Raw genomic sequence first — 12,465 nt, 5'->3', positions numbered from 1 at the left:
TCACAGAACTTCTACCCCCGGACTCTCGCAGGAATTTACTGCATTCCTTAAAGAAGGGAAGAAGGTGGCTAGAACCTCCCTCAAGGCTTCTCTGGATGTGGCTGACTCGGCAGCCAGAACTCTGGCCTCAGGTATCACCATGAGGCGTATCTCATGGCTACAGGTCTCCAACCTGCCACCCGAGCTCCAATACACCATCCAGGACTTACCCTTTGATGGCAAGGGTCTGTTCTCTGAAAAGACCGACCCCAGGTTGCAGAGTTTAAAGGACAACAGGGTCATCATGCACTCGTTGGCCATGCATATGCCTGTGACCCAACGCAGAACCTTCCGGCCCCAACCCCACCGGCCATACTTTGTGTCCCGGCACAGACAAGTCTTCAACAGAAGGTGCGGGCGGGGTGGCCGTAGATGCCAGTCCGGACCCCAAGGGGGTCAAAACAACGGCCCCCCAAAAGCACCTCCGGAGCCTAAGTCTACCTTTTGAAGGTACGCACGAGGATGGCGTACCAGTTTCAGGACAGGATCCTTCTCCTCCCTTCTCCATCCGCCTCTGCTACTTCCTCCCGGCGTGGTCCCAATTGACCTCAGACATCTGGGTCTTACGGACGGTGGAACAAGGATACCACCTCCAATTTGTTTCAACCCCGCCTACCCACCCCCCAACCCAGTCCCTCTTCAGGGACCTCTCTCACGAGCAAGTCCTCTTACAAGAGGTGCAGTCTCTCCTCGCCGCAGGAGCAATAGAGGAGGTACCACCAGACGAGAAGGGAAAAGGGTTTTACTCCCGCTACTTTCTGATCCCCAAGTCCAAGGGAGGCCTCAGGCCCATCCTAGACCTGCAAGGCCTCAACAAGTTTATGGTCAAGTTGAAGTTCCGCATGGTCTCCCTGGGGACTATTATCCCATCCTTGGATCCTGGAGACTGGTATGCCGCCCTCAATATGAAGGATGCGTACTTCCATATCACCATCTTCCCTCCACACAGAAGGTATCTTCGCTTTGTAGCCAATCACCGGCACTTCCAATTCACGGTCCTCCCCTTCCGCCTCTCTATGGCCCCAAGGGTGTTTACGAAGTGTATGGCCGTTGTCGCACAGATACATGTATTCCCGTATCTGGACGACTGGCTCATCAAGGGAACCTCCCGGACTCAGGTCAGACAGCACGTGTACATAATCACGGACCTATTCTCCCAGTTGGGGCTGCTCGTCAATGCGGAAAAGTCCACACTGGTTCCTACACAAAGGCTGGACTTCATAGAGGCAACCCTGGACTCCACCCGAGCCAGGGCCTACCTACCTCAGCCACGTTTCCAGACGATCATGGCAATCATTTGAGGTCTGCAGAACTCCCCGACCACCTCAGCTCGCATGTGCCTCGGCCTACTAGGCCACATGGCTGCCTGCACTTATGTGACCAAATATGCCAGGGTCTGCCTCCGGCCCCTTCAAACGTGGCTCAACTCGGTCTACCGCCCAGGCAGGACCCAGTAGACATTCTGGTGACCATTCCCCCGAGCACCTTACACTCCCTCGACTGGTGGCTGACTCCCTCCCTTGTGTATGCAGGGCTACCGTTCCATCCACCATAGCCCTCGCTGTCCCTAATGACAGATGTGTCATCTCTCGGTTGGGGGGGCTCACCAGGGGTTCGAAACACTCTGGCGGATCAGCTGAGCAGATCCTTCCTCTGTCACGAATGGTCATAAGACCAGATGTTATTCATTCGATCTTCCAGAGGTGGGGTTTTCCCCTCATAGATCTGTTCGCCTCTCGCATGAACAGGAAATGCTAAGCGTTCTGCTCCTTCCAGGGTCTTTCACCGGGATCGATCACGGACGCATTCCTCCTGTCGTGGGGGCACCACTTGCTCTATGCCTTCCCACTGTTTCCTCTGGTTCACAAGGTCCTAATAAAACTCCGCAGGGACAGAGCGCATCTAATCCTGATCGCGCCAGCGTGGCCCAGACAGCACTGGTACACCACACTGCTCAGCCTGTCCATGGCCAGCCCAGTTACCCTACCACTCCTTCCAGACCTCATAACGCAGGACCACGGCAGTCTTCGCCCCCCAGACCTGCAGGCCCTTCACCTCACGGCATGGCTCCTGCATGGCTGAACAGATAAGAGTTACGCTGTTCCGCTCTGGTACAGCACGTTCTCCTAAGTAGCAGAAAGCCTTCCACTCGGTCAACATACCTGGCCAGGTGGAAACGTTTCTCCTGCTGGTGTACTACGCAGAATGTTACTCCTTCTGAGGTCTCGATCCCTGCTGTTTTGGACTGCCTCTGGTCTCTTAAACAACAGGGCCTGGTGATATCTTCTCTGAGGGTGCACTTGGCGGCTATCTCCACATTCCATCCCAGAGAAAGTGGCCACTCCATGTTTTCCCACCCCTTAGTTACTAGGTTTCTTGAGGGCCTGGAGCGCCTCTATCCCCCAGTACGCTGCCCTGCCCCCACCTGGGACCTTAACTTAGTCCTAAGCAGACTTATGCATCTGCCTTTTGAGCCATTGGCAACTTGCTCACTCCTGTACCTGTCGTGGAAGACAGTCTTCCTGGTGGCCATTACATCGGCCAGAAGGGTCTCCGAACTTCGAGTGCTTACGGTGGACCCACCGTATACTGTCTTCCACAAGGACAAGGTACAGTTGCGACCTCATCCGGCGTTCTTCCCTAAGGTAGTGTCGGCTTTCCATACCAACCAGGACATCTTCCTCCCGGTCTTCTTTCCAAAGCCTCACTCTTCTCGACAGGAGCAGCAGTTGCACTCCTTAGATGTCCGTAGGGCGCTCACTTTTTATATCGAGTGGACCAAGCCCTTCCGGAAATCCCCCTAGCTGTTCATGGCAGTCGCTGAACGGATGAAAGGTCTACCAATCTCCTCCCAGACGATCTCCTCTTGGGTAACGGCGTGCATACGCACGTGCTGTGACCTGGCTCGTGTCCCTTCGGGCCATCTCACGGCGCATTCTACCAGAGCTCAGGCTTCATCAGCCGCCTTCCTGGCCCACGTGCCTATCCAGGAGATATGTCGCGCAGCGACCTGGTCATCGGTCCACACCTTTGCTTCGCACTATGCTCTGGTCCAACAGTCTAGAGATGATGCAGCCTTTGGCTCAGCGGTTCTGCACGCTGCCACATCTCACTCAGACCCCTCCACCTAGGTAAGGCTTGGGAATCACCTGACTGGAATGGATACGAGCAATCACTCAAAGAAGAAAAGACGGTTACTCACCTTTGTAACTGTTGTTCTTCAAGATGTGTTGCTCATATCCATTCCAAACCCACCCTCCTTCCCCACTGTCGGAGTAGCCGGCAAGAAGGAACTGAAGGGTGGCTGGGTCGGCTGGGGTATATATCCGGTGCCATAGTGGCGCCACTCCAGGGGGCGCCCAGCCGACCCGCCGAGTGTTGCTAGGGTAAAAAAGTCTTCTGACGAACGTGCACGCAGCGCTCGCACACCTGACTGGAATGGATATGAGCAACACATCTCGAAGAACAACAGTTACAAAGGTGAGTAACCATCTTTTACATTTGATAACTAATAAAATGATAAATCTGGCAAGAGAAAGAGGCCTTAATGTGGATGCGATTTTTATTTTATATTCATTTTCACTACCGGCACCTTACACTACCAGAGTGAAATTAAGAGGCTTTGTATAAATGAAAATCAGCCCTTTTAAATTTCATATCTTCACATTGGGGTTCTGGAGTGAACTTTTTCAGCTTGGGCCACTATAACTATTTCCCCTTATTTTTCAAATTTCTGATGTGCTATTGATCGTAGGACTTTTAAAAGTAACCCTGTGTTCCTGGATTTCTGTTGGGCCTGATCCTGCCCCATCAATTCCAATGGGAGTGGGAGCAGACCCATTATTAGAGAATATTTTAATGGCCTTGAAAAATCAACCATGTTCAGCTGCTGCTCATCAGCTCTAATATTTGGGGGGAAAAACAGATGTGCTCGTGCATAGAGAATTTTTCTCCTCTGTACTCCTCTGGACTGTACTCCCTAACAAATACTTACATATCATGGCTGAATCTTTTCATTCTTGTTTCAGCTGTGGAGGATTTGTGGGATTCCCTTCAGATCCCTTCAGTGTTGCTCCTAGATCAATCAGAGGGCTTCCTACGAAGCAATTCAGTGCACTCATTTCTTAATCCATGTCTCTGCGATTCCTGGTCCCTGCTGGCCTTAGAAATGGAAATCCAGGCCTAAAAATCAAATTTTGCATAATAATTCAGAGTATTTGGTCATCAGCCAAAAATGAACATTAGACATTTAATTAATTGTTCTGCCGTGAACAGGAATAATTTTTTTTTTCAACGAAAAGTTTGCCTGAAGCTTTGCTTTTCTAAGTGAACACTTAGTTAAGATACTATATTGTGCATGTTATATCTGTTGCATGCAAAGGTTATTTTCCACTTTACAGACTTGAATTTAGCCATTTTAGTAAATAGTTATATATGTGTTACTGGCAGTCAGATTTAAACAAACAAAAAAAAGTTGAGCCAATTTCTCTGCTGGTGTAAGTGGGCACAGTTCCATTGATTTTAGTGGTGTTTTGCCCTTTCATGCTGGCACAGATTTAGGGCTATTAAATTTAAATGTTGAATTTATCCTCTTGTGGATTTGAAAAGTAATATTTGATTATTTTATATTTGATTATTTTAAAAATGCAGATATAAACTCTTATAACAGGTTTACCTTTAATATATGTCTGTAGATTATTCTAGTGAATTCCTTCCTTCCCTCTCCCTCAACAACCCTGTCCCTCAAAAAAGTCGTCTTATACCTTTGAGCAGGTATATCCTACTATTACGTAACTGCGTATTGTTAAGTGAGGGCTTTTTCTTATCCTGCTAAACAAATTGAATAACATGAAATGCTTTTCTCCTGCAGATGTGGAAGCTATACCAGAAAGCAGAAATTCAAAAAGCAGGTCTAGGGAGCAACAAAGCTCCTAATGCTATTACCCACTACATGAGATGTGGGCCAAGTGGTGAGTTTCCTGCCCAAAATGTAAATGAGATTAATTTCATTTACAACAAACTAACAGCATTACCTATAAGAATAAGTGCACATTGCATTAACAGATTTAAATATTACTTGCTTAACTGGCTTTCTATCTTGCTTATTAGTAAAGCCAGACCAGACAGCTGTAGTTGGAGTATTTTGCCTGTCTGGGCAGGCAACAAGAAATCTTTAAACACTTTTTTCCTTGTAAAATGACATATTTTTTTTATATATAAGATTTCCAGGATGTCTTTTAAAAACTGTTAAAACTTTATAAGAGGAAGCTTCAAGAAAATGAGCTTATGTCACTTATTTAGAAAGGGACAGATAAATTCAAAAGAATAGTTTTAGAAAGCAAAAAACGTTAATTTTATAAACTATTTTATATTGCAGGGAAACTGCCTTTATGTAAAGTTTATCTTTGGCATTCTGTCCCTTTCTTGTTCTCACTAAATCTCTGATGCATGCTGTTAAGTTCTTTACTCTGAATTTTGTGTCTCTTCTACACTTCAAGCTTTTCTTATGTTCTCTTTCTTCTTTTTTCTACCTTTCAATTGAACACAGAGAGAAAAGTGTCCTTCAGTGTCTCAGTATGAAGCCTTTATTTCTGAAGTAACAAGACAGTCAACTATAGGAATCAATAATAATAATTTTTAAAACATTAAGGGAACTTTTTACAATTCTTCGTGAATAGAGCAGGCAAGAAATACAAACCTTCCTTCCTTGAATCAAGGAGCTCTACTGGAGTCTACTGATGAAACTTTTTAGACGGTTTTAGGAATTGTTGCACATTGCACTGTTAAGATCTACTGAATAAAGGACAGTTCTCATCTGCTTAAGGACCAACCATTTAAGAGCTCAAGAATTACTCCAGGAATAAAATGCTACTACTTTCATCTTTTGTTTATGAATTTAGCCACTGATTGCTTACAGCTTCTGCTAATAATTAGCAAAAATCTAGCAGTTTATATTTAGTTCTGTAAATCTGAAATAAATGCAATAGTATTTTGTGGAAATTTACTGTATATACAGATACAAAAAACCCACAAGCTTACTGGCACTTCACTGGCTTATTTGATTAGCATAATCTGCATGCTGTTGCTCTTTCAAAGAAAAATCTGTGCTGATTATTATTTTGGTGCATACTGCAAAAGAAAATTCTGTTTACTTACATGAAAACATTTGAACAACTTCAGAATAAAGATGGAGTGATGGAATATTCACATTATGTAGAAATTCTTGGTTTTCCAGATGCACAAGTTATACTGCACAGATATGTTCAGAAGTTCTTGACAGGAGAGTGACAAGAATAATTTTACTAAGACTTTTTTTTCCCTAATGTAGTTTTTCAACAAATGGCATTCCCAGGATAAAACTGTCTTATACTTAATGTTTGTGTTTTAACTTTTTTTAATTTGTGTTTTGATGTGTGCTGACTGTGGCTTAAAAGGTTTCCTTATGGGAAAAAACAATGTAAATAATGTAATCTGCATTTTACAATCAGTTCACTCGTTAAGATTCTCCTTTATTAATACGACATTCTCTTCTGTTAATTATAATTCTACATTAAAATCGATAAATGTTATTAGTACTTTTAAAATATTTGTACGCATTTGTTGTCTTGAAGACATTTACAAGAGCATAGAAAACAGATTTAGTTAATCTAGGGAAAAGTACATGGACTTATCACTCGAGCCCAATTTATATTAAATATTAACATTTTATTTTCTTATATATGAATAAATGCATTAATATGTCTATGAAAAAATCAAATTCACTGTGTAACCTCATAGGGTTTAATCCAGCAAAGGCTTATGCACATGAGTAATTTTACATGATTAGTCCCACTGATATTAATGGAACTATTCCCATAAGTAAAGTTAAGCATGACCATAAGCGTTTGCAGAATCAGGACCATGGACTACATTTACACCAAGTTCACGACATTCCTTAGCTTGTTTGGCAGAGCAGCTGTATATAGTTTTAAGTAGTAATAATTTATTTTTTAGGCTTTCACTATCATCTATAATGACTAAAGCTGGTTGGAAAATCTTTGACACAAACAGTTTCCATCCGAGAATGCAGTTCTGTCGAAATTGAAACACTTTGTAAATCATATTGATTTTGCCAAAACTTGGGGGGGCGTTGGCAGGGGGGTGATTCTGACAATGTCGAAAAATCCTGTTTCAATACAATCAGAATGAAACATTGTTTTTTTTCCTTTCTAAACAACTTCATTTTGAAATTTGTGGTGCATCATATATAATATAAAATTAAAAAATCTAAATCTAAACAAGTTTTAGTTTTGTCAAAATAAAACATTTTGATCTGAAACCATTTTTAATTTTCTTTTGGAGAGAATTTTGAAATTGTCAGATGTCATTCTAACTGGAATTAAAACAAATTTCTTAATCCTCCACAGAACAGAATTTCCATTCTCCACACAAAATACATTCTGGTAGTTTGTCAGAATGATAGATTATTTTATCACTGACTTAATGCTCTCATATAGAGGGCCCAATCCTGCTACCATTATTTTCAGTGTCAAATTCTCATTGATTTTAATGGAGGCAGGATTGGGCTCATAAGGCTTGAACAACAAAAGAGTTTAGGCACCTAAAACCAAAATCTAGATCCTCAAAATCCCTGTTCAGCTGTCCCATTACCTCCATAGGTACCTAAGTTTCCACCAGTAAAGTCCTCTATGTGCCTACATTTATGCTGGTGATGAAATGCTCAGCACCTAAACCCTGGGAGATACTTATGCTAGCTGTTACTCTGCCTGCCTCACCTGCGGGGCCTGATCCTGTGGGCATTTTCATAAGCAACCTAAGAGCATGCCTACCAGATCAAGTTCTGACCAAAATACAGTGGAGATGGTTATGGTGTTCTGCACTAATGAATATTTAAGTAGATTATACAAAGTGGAATAACTTGGACATTTGACACTGTGAGAGCCCCAGCCCAAAATACCCTATAGCTCAATAGTTCGAGCACTTCCTCAGAAGACCCAAGTTCAAATCCCCACTCTGCCTGATTCAGAGCAGGGACTTGAACTCAGGTTTCCCACCTCCCAAATGAGTGCCCTAATGACCAGGCTGTAGGATATTCTGCAGTGGGTCTCCGTCTTTCCCTAGGTGTCGAACTCCAGAAGAGAGTTCATAGCTGTAAATCACAACTAGAGGGAGGCACCTCCCTCCAGCCTCAACATAGTTGTTGAATTCCCTTTGTGTAATGAGGTTTAAGGCACACCTACCTCTCTTCCCGGCATTTAGCTACACAGCATGCTGGCTTCTCTGAATCCCATTCTTAGATGCCTAACTCAGGGCTGTGAATTTACTGGGCAGCAGGGTGCCTAGACATTAGGCATTGCAGTGCCTGAGCCTAAGTCCCCATTGTGGATCTAGCCCATAGAGACAACAGTTCCCTTTACATTGTTTGGCAGACAGAAAGTACAGTGCCGGTGTGCTAAATACATTCATAAGGACTTGAAGGTATCTATAGTGGGAGACACCAGAAACATAAAATATTTTAAAAGCATCTCTCTGTTCGTTCTGATCACACTTCTGAATTTTTGTTAAGGGTCTGCCCCTATGAGTTGCTGCATGGCCTCAACATCCATAGGTTAGAGTGGGGATTGACAGCACCTCATGCCATTAGGTTCTGAATTATTAGCAGCCTCAGTAGTATAAGTAAGCATTCCTATCTTGATTTAACAAGCATACATGCTAATCGCTAAATCCTAGTTATATGCTGCAAAGGCTAGGCAACAATATGTACCGAGGGATACCAGAAAATGTATTCACCCAGGAAAAATCCTGCCATTGTAGGTCAGGGTGGTATATTGGCATGACCAACATGCTTCATGGTGCTTGTGTTATTGCTTTTCCATGAAGCATGTTATGCACAGCTATTGTGGCCATCTTGTGCTTCTGATGTATAAGCTGCATATGAGCTTTCCAGGTTTCTGCTTGGCCATGTCTTTTTTCTCAGATTTGCATCTTTCTTGGCTTTGCATTTATTTAGCTCTTTTATACACTCATAAGTTTGGCTAATATTACATTTTAGATCCTCCTACACATGCTGCCTTTTGCATCCTATTATGTCTGTCTTTACATCTTTGTGTCTCCTAATGCACTTTTATGGCACCAGGCAGGCTTTAGCATGAAATGTACATTTATTATATATAATTTAAATTATAAAAATGAATGTGTTAAAGGTGAAATTCACTCTTCCCCTTCCCAATGCCTAGGCATTCAGTCTTTGTATGGAAAAAATAAGGCGGGAGTTGGGAGAATTCATCCTTCAAACTGCAGCAGGCCATGGGGCTGCACCACAGCTCTTACTAAGGTGCTGTTCCTGACTTGTGGGTTGAAATGCTAACTACTGCCCTACCCTCCCATATCCCTCTGAGCAGGTTTGGGGCCACTTGATCTACCTAAGCAAAGATCCAGAAGCTGCTCCTTAGTCTGGCCTAGACATGCAGTAGATTATCAGCAAATAGTGCTCAATTCTCAGAGGTGCTGAGGGTCCTCAAGTACCATGGATTTTATTGAGAGTTGAGAACACTAGTCAACTCAACACAGGCACTTGACAGCTCCCAAGATTGTCTCCTCCTCAGAGGTTCTCAACCTTTTCCTTTCTGAGTTCATACCCATGCTATAAAAACTCCACGGCCCACCTGTGCCACAACAACTGTTTTTCTGCATATCAAGAAGATTAAAAGCCAAGGCTGGCATTAGGGAGTAGCAAGGAAGGCTATTGCCCAGGGTCCCACACCACAGGGGCCCCATGAAGCTAAGTTGCTTGGGCTTTGGCTTCAGCCCCAGGCAGTAGTGCTCGGGCTTCAGCTTCCTGTGGCACCTGGCATTGGCCACTGTCAGAAGACGGGATACTGACCCAGTATGGCTGTTCTTAATAGCCCAGAAAGAGTGCAGAAGTTCCCCTTTGTCACTGCTTTCCCAGTACTTCCCTCTGCAGATCGCATCCCAGGGCAAAGGGACATGAGCAGATCTTCTATTGCTCCTATGATTTTTACCCTCTGAATAAGTTAAAAAAAAAAAATTATATAACTGCTTTCACTATAAACGTCCCTTACAATCTCTATATCCTTTAAACCAGTGGTTCTCAACCAGGGGTATGCATAACCCTGAGGGTATGCAGAGGTCTTCTGGGATACATCAACTCATCTAGATATTCACCTAGTTTTGTAACAGGCTACATAAAAAGCACTAGCGAAGTGAGTACAAACTAAAATTTCATACAATTATTTGTTTATACTGCTCTATTATATACTGAAATGTAAGTACAATATTTATATTCCAATTGATTTATTTTATAATTATATGATAAAAATGAGAAAATAAGCAATTTTTCAGTAATAGTGTGCTATGACATTTTTATATGTTTGTCTGATTTTGTAAGCAAGTAGTTTTTTAGTGAGGTGAAACTTGAGGTACCCAAGACAAATCAGACTCCTGAAAGGGGTACAGTAATCTAGAAAGGTTGAGAGCCACTGCTTTAAACAGTCTATATATATGTAATATGAGAGCTCCTTCACCCCTACTGAAGTTCAGGCACCTCTGGAGTGAAACACAACTGCTGTTCAACAGAGTGCAACAATACTACATCAGTTTAGAACATGAAGTGGAAAATCTGTTGCTCCTAATTTTAAGATTATAGTAAATGATATAGTATCATGTGATGTATAATTTCCACTTCATTTTCTTCAGAGTTATCATGGCAGAGGCTACTATAGCATTCCCTCAATGTATTATTTCTTTAAAGCTTTCTCTGTCTGAGATAGCATGCAACTCCAACAAAATAACTCGTATAATTTTTAGTATAGACTATGCTGCTATTTGCGTAATATTACATTGATAAGAGAATTGTCTTAAATGAATATGTCTGGGTGTGACACAGAATTTAAACACCATTTTACAAAAATGCGTATTTAAAACGGTGTTTTCCTTTACATACCTGTTAAGGACTTTTTAAAAAATGTTTGCCATTGTATACACTTAAGAACATTATTAAAATGCCAAACCAAATAACTTTTATTCACATTGTGTATACACACACTTTTTTTTTCTGTCAACTGGGTGTTGGAGGGAACTGGTGTTAAATAAGAGATGAATCTGTCATCACTTAATTTCCATAACCTCTTAATATGATCTGTGGATCTTTGTTCAGAAAGGGAGTCATACTAATGTAGCAGAGCTCCTCTGGTTTGCTTTGTTATATTATTTCACATTGCTGTTTATTTGTGAAGGAATATCTCTTAACTATAGTTTGCTACAGTATTATAAAACACTAACAACACATTTTACTGAAATTCAGAAGTACAAAAATTATCACAAACTTTCAAAAAGTTGTAGCTATGCAGTATTTGAAATTGATTAATCTTGGCTGTTACTGTTGTTGAGAACAAGTGTCAGATGCTGGACTTTTTGAGGAGAAGGTGAGAATATGCTTAACTTGAAAATTTAGGCTGCTTTGTGAACATCAAGATCTGTAGAATTACCAGATTAGTTTCACAAATGCAGCTCTGCACCTCAGAAACACCTAGACAGTAACTAGACCCTTATTTGAAATTTAAGTAATTTCTGTTTATTAACTTCCTTAGCTTTAAAACACTTAACAGATGTCAAATTAAAATGCTGGCCTACATTTTCAAAAGTGATCAATGATTTTGGGTGCCCAACTGAGAGTAATTTAAAGGGTAGTTTTCAGAGAAGGGTGATTTCACTTTTGCAAATTTGTTATCCTGTATTTTAACATCTTACTGTATTTATTTGTGGCTCCAGAGTTCTCTAAGTGCACTGAACCCATCCACCATTACTTAAGTGTAAGATGTTGCATTTGGATCTTTTCTTTAACTGAAATGTGTAAACTCATGTATAGTTGGACTCATGTATAGTTGGACAACTTCCTATTGACTCGTCCATGTAGTTTTTTGTTAATTCAGTCTGGTCAAACTATATCCCTTTTGAGACATCTGCCAGTTTACATATGGAAAACATGGTGACTATGCACCTTTATGTGGTGGACAAAAACCCAGGAGTTCCCATATCAGGTCGGGTCACCAGTCCCATCTTGTCTAATATCCTGTCTCTGAAAGTAGCAAGTGCCAGATGCTTCAGAGGTAGGTGCAAAAAAATGTGTAAAGCACAAATATGAAAAACCTGTCCCAGCAAAGTTTTGCTTATAGCCTAAAGAATGATGGTTTATATTCCTTATAAAAATAAAAAAAGTTCCTGTGAATGTTTTCATTATCTATACAAATGTCTCCTTTTTGGAATCCTACTAACTTCTTGGCTTCATTGATGTACTGTAATAGTAAGTCCCACAGATTGATTCTGCATTGTGTTTTTAAAGTTTCTTTTTATAACTTTTAAACATTTTGCCTTTCAGTATAATGCAACATTCCATTGTCATATTAT

General features: G+C 41.7%; 1 protein-coding gene across 2 annotated transcripts in view; it reads left to right on the top strand.

Moving 5' to 3' along the window:
* The window catches only part of CCDC88A (coiled-coil domain containing 88A), a 356,902-nt gene extending 350,288 nt beyond the window's left edge, over positions 1-6,614 (top strand). For both annotated transcript variants that reach the window (XM_030557801.1, XM_030557800.1), the window contains 2 exons: positions 4,910-5,009; positions 5,588-6,614. In XM_030557801.1, coding sequence (XP_030413661.1) covers positions 4,910-4,974 — 65 coding nt within the window. In that variant the 3' untranslated portion in view covers positions 4,975-5,009; positions 5,588-6,614. The remainder of the gene's footprint in view (positions 1-4,909; positions 5,010-5,587) is intronic.
* Positions 6,615-12,465: the final 5,851 nt, after the last annotated feature.

This window comes from Gopherus evgoodei, chromosome 3 (genome assembly GCF_007399415.2).
Source record: "Gopherus evgoodei ecotype Sinaloan lineage chromosome 3, rGopEvg1_v1.p, whole genome shotgun sequence".
NCBI lineage: Eukaryota > Metazoa > Chordata > Testudines > Testudinidae > Gopherus > Gopherus evgoodei.
This window is presented reverse-complemented; position numbering and strand designations above follow the sequence as displayed.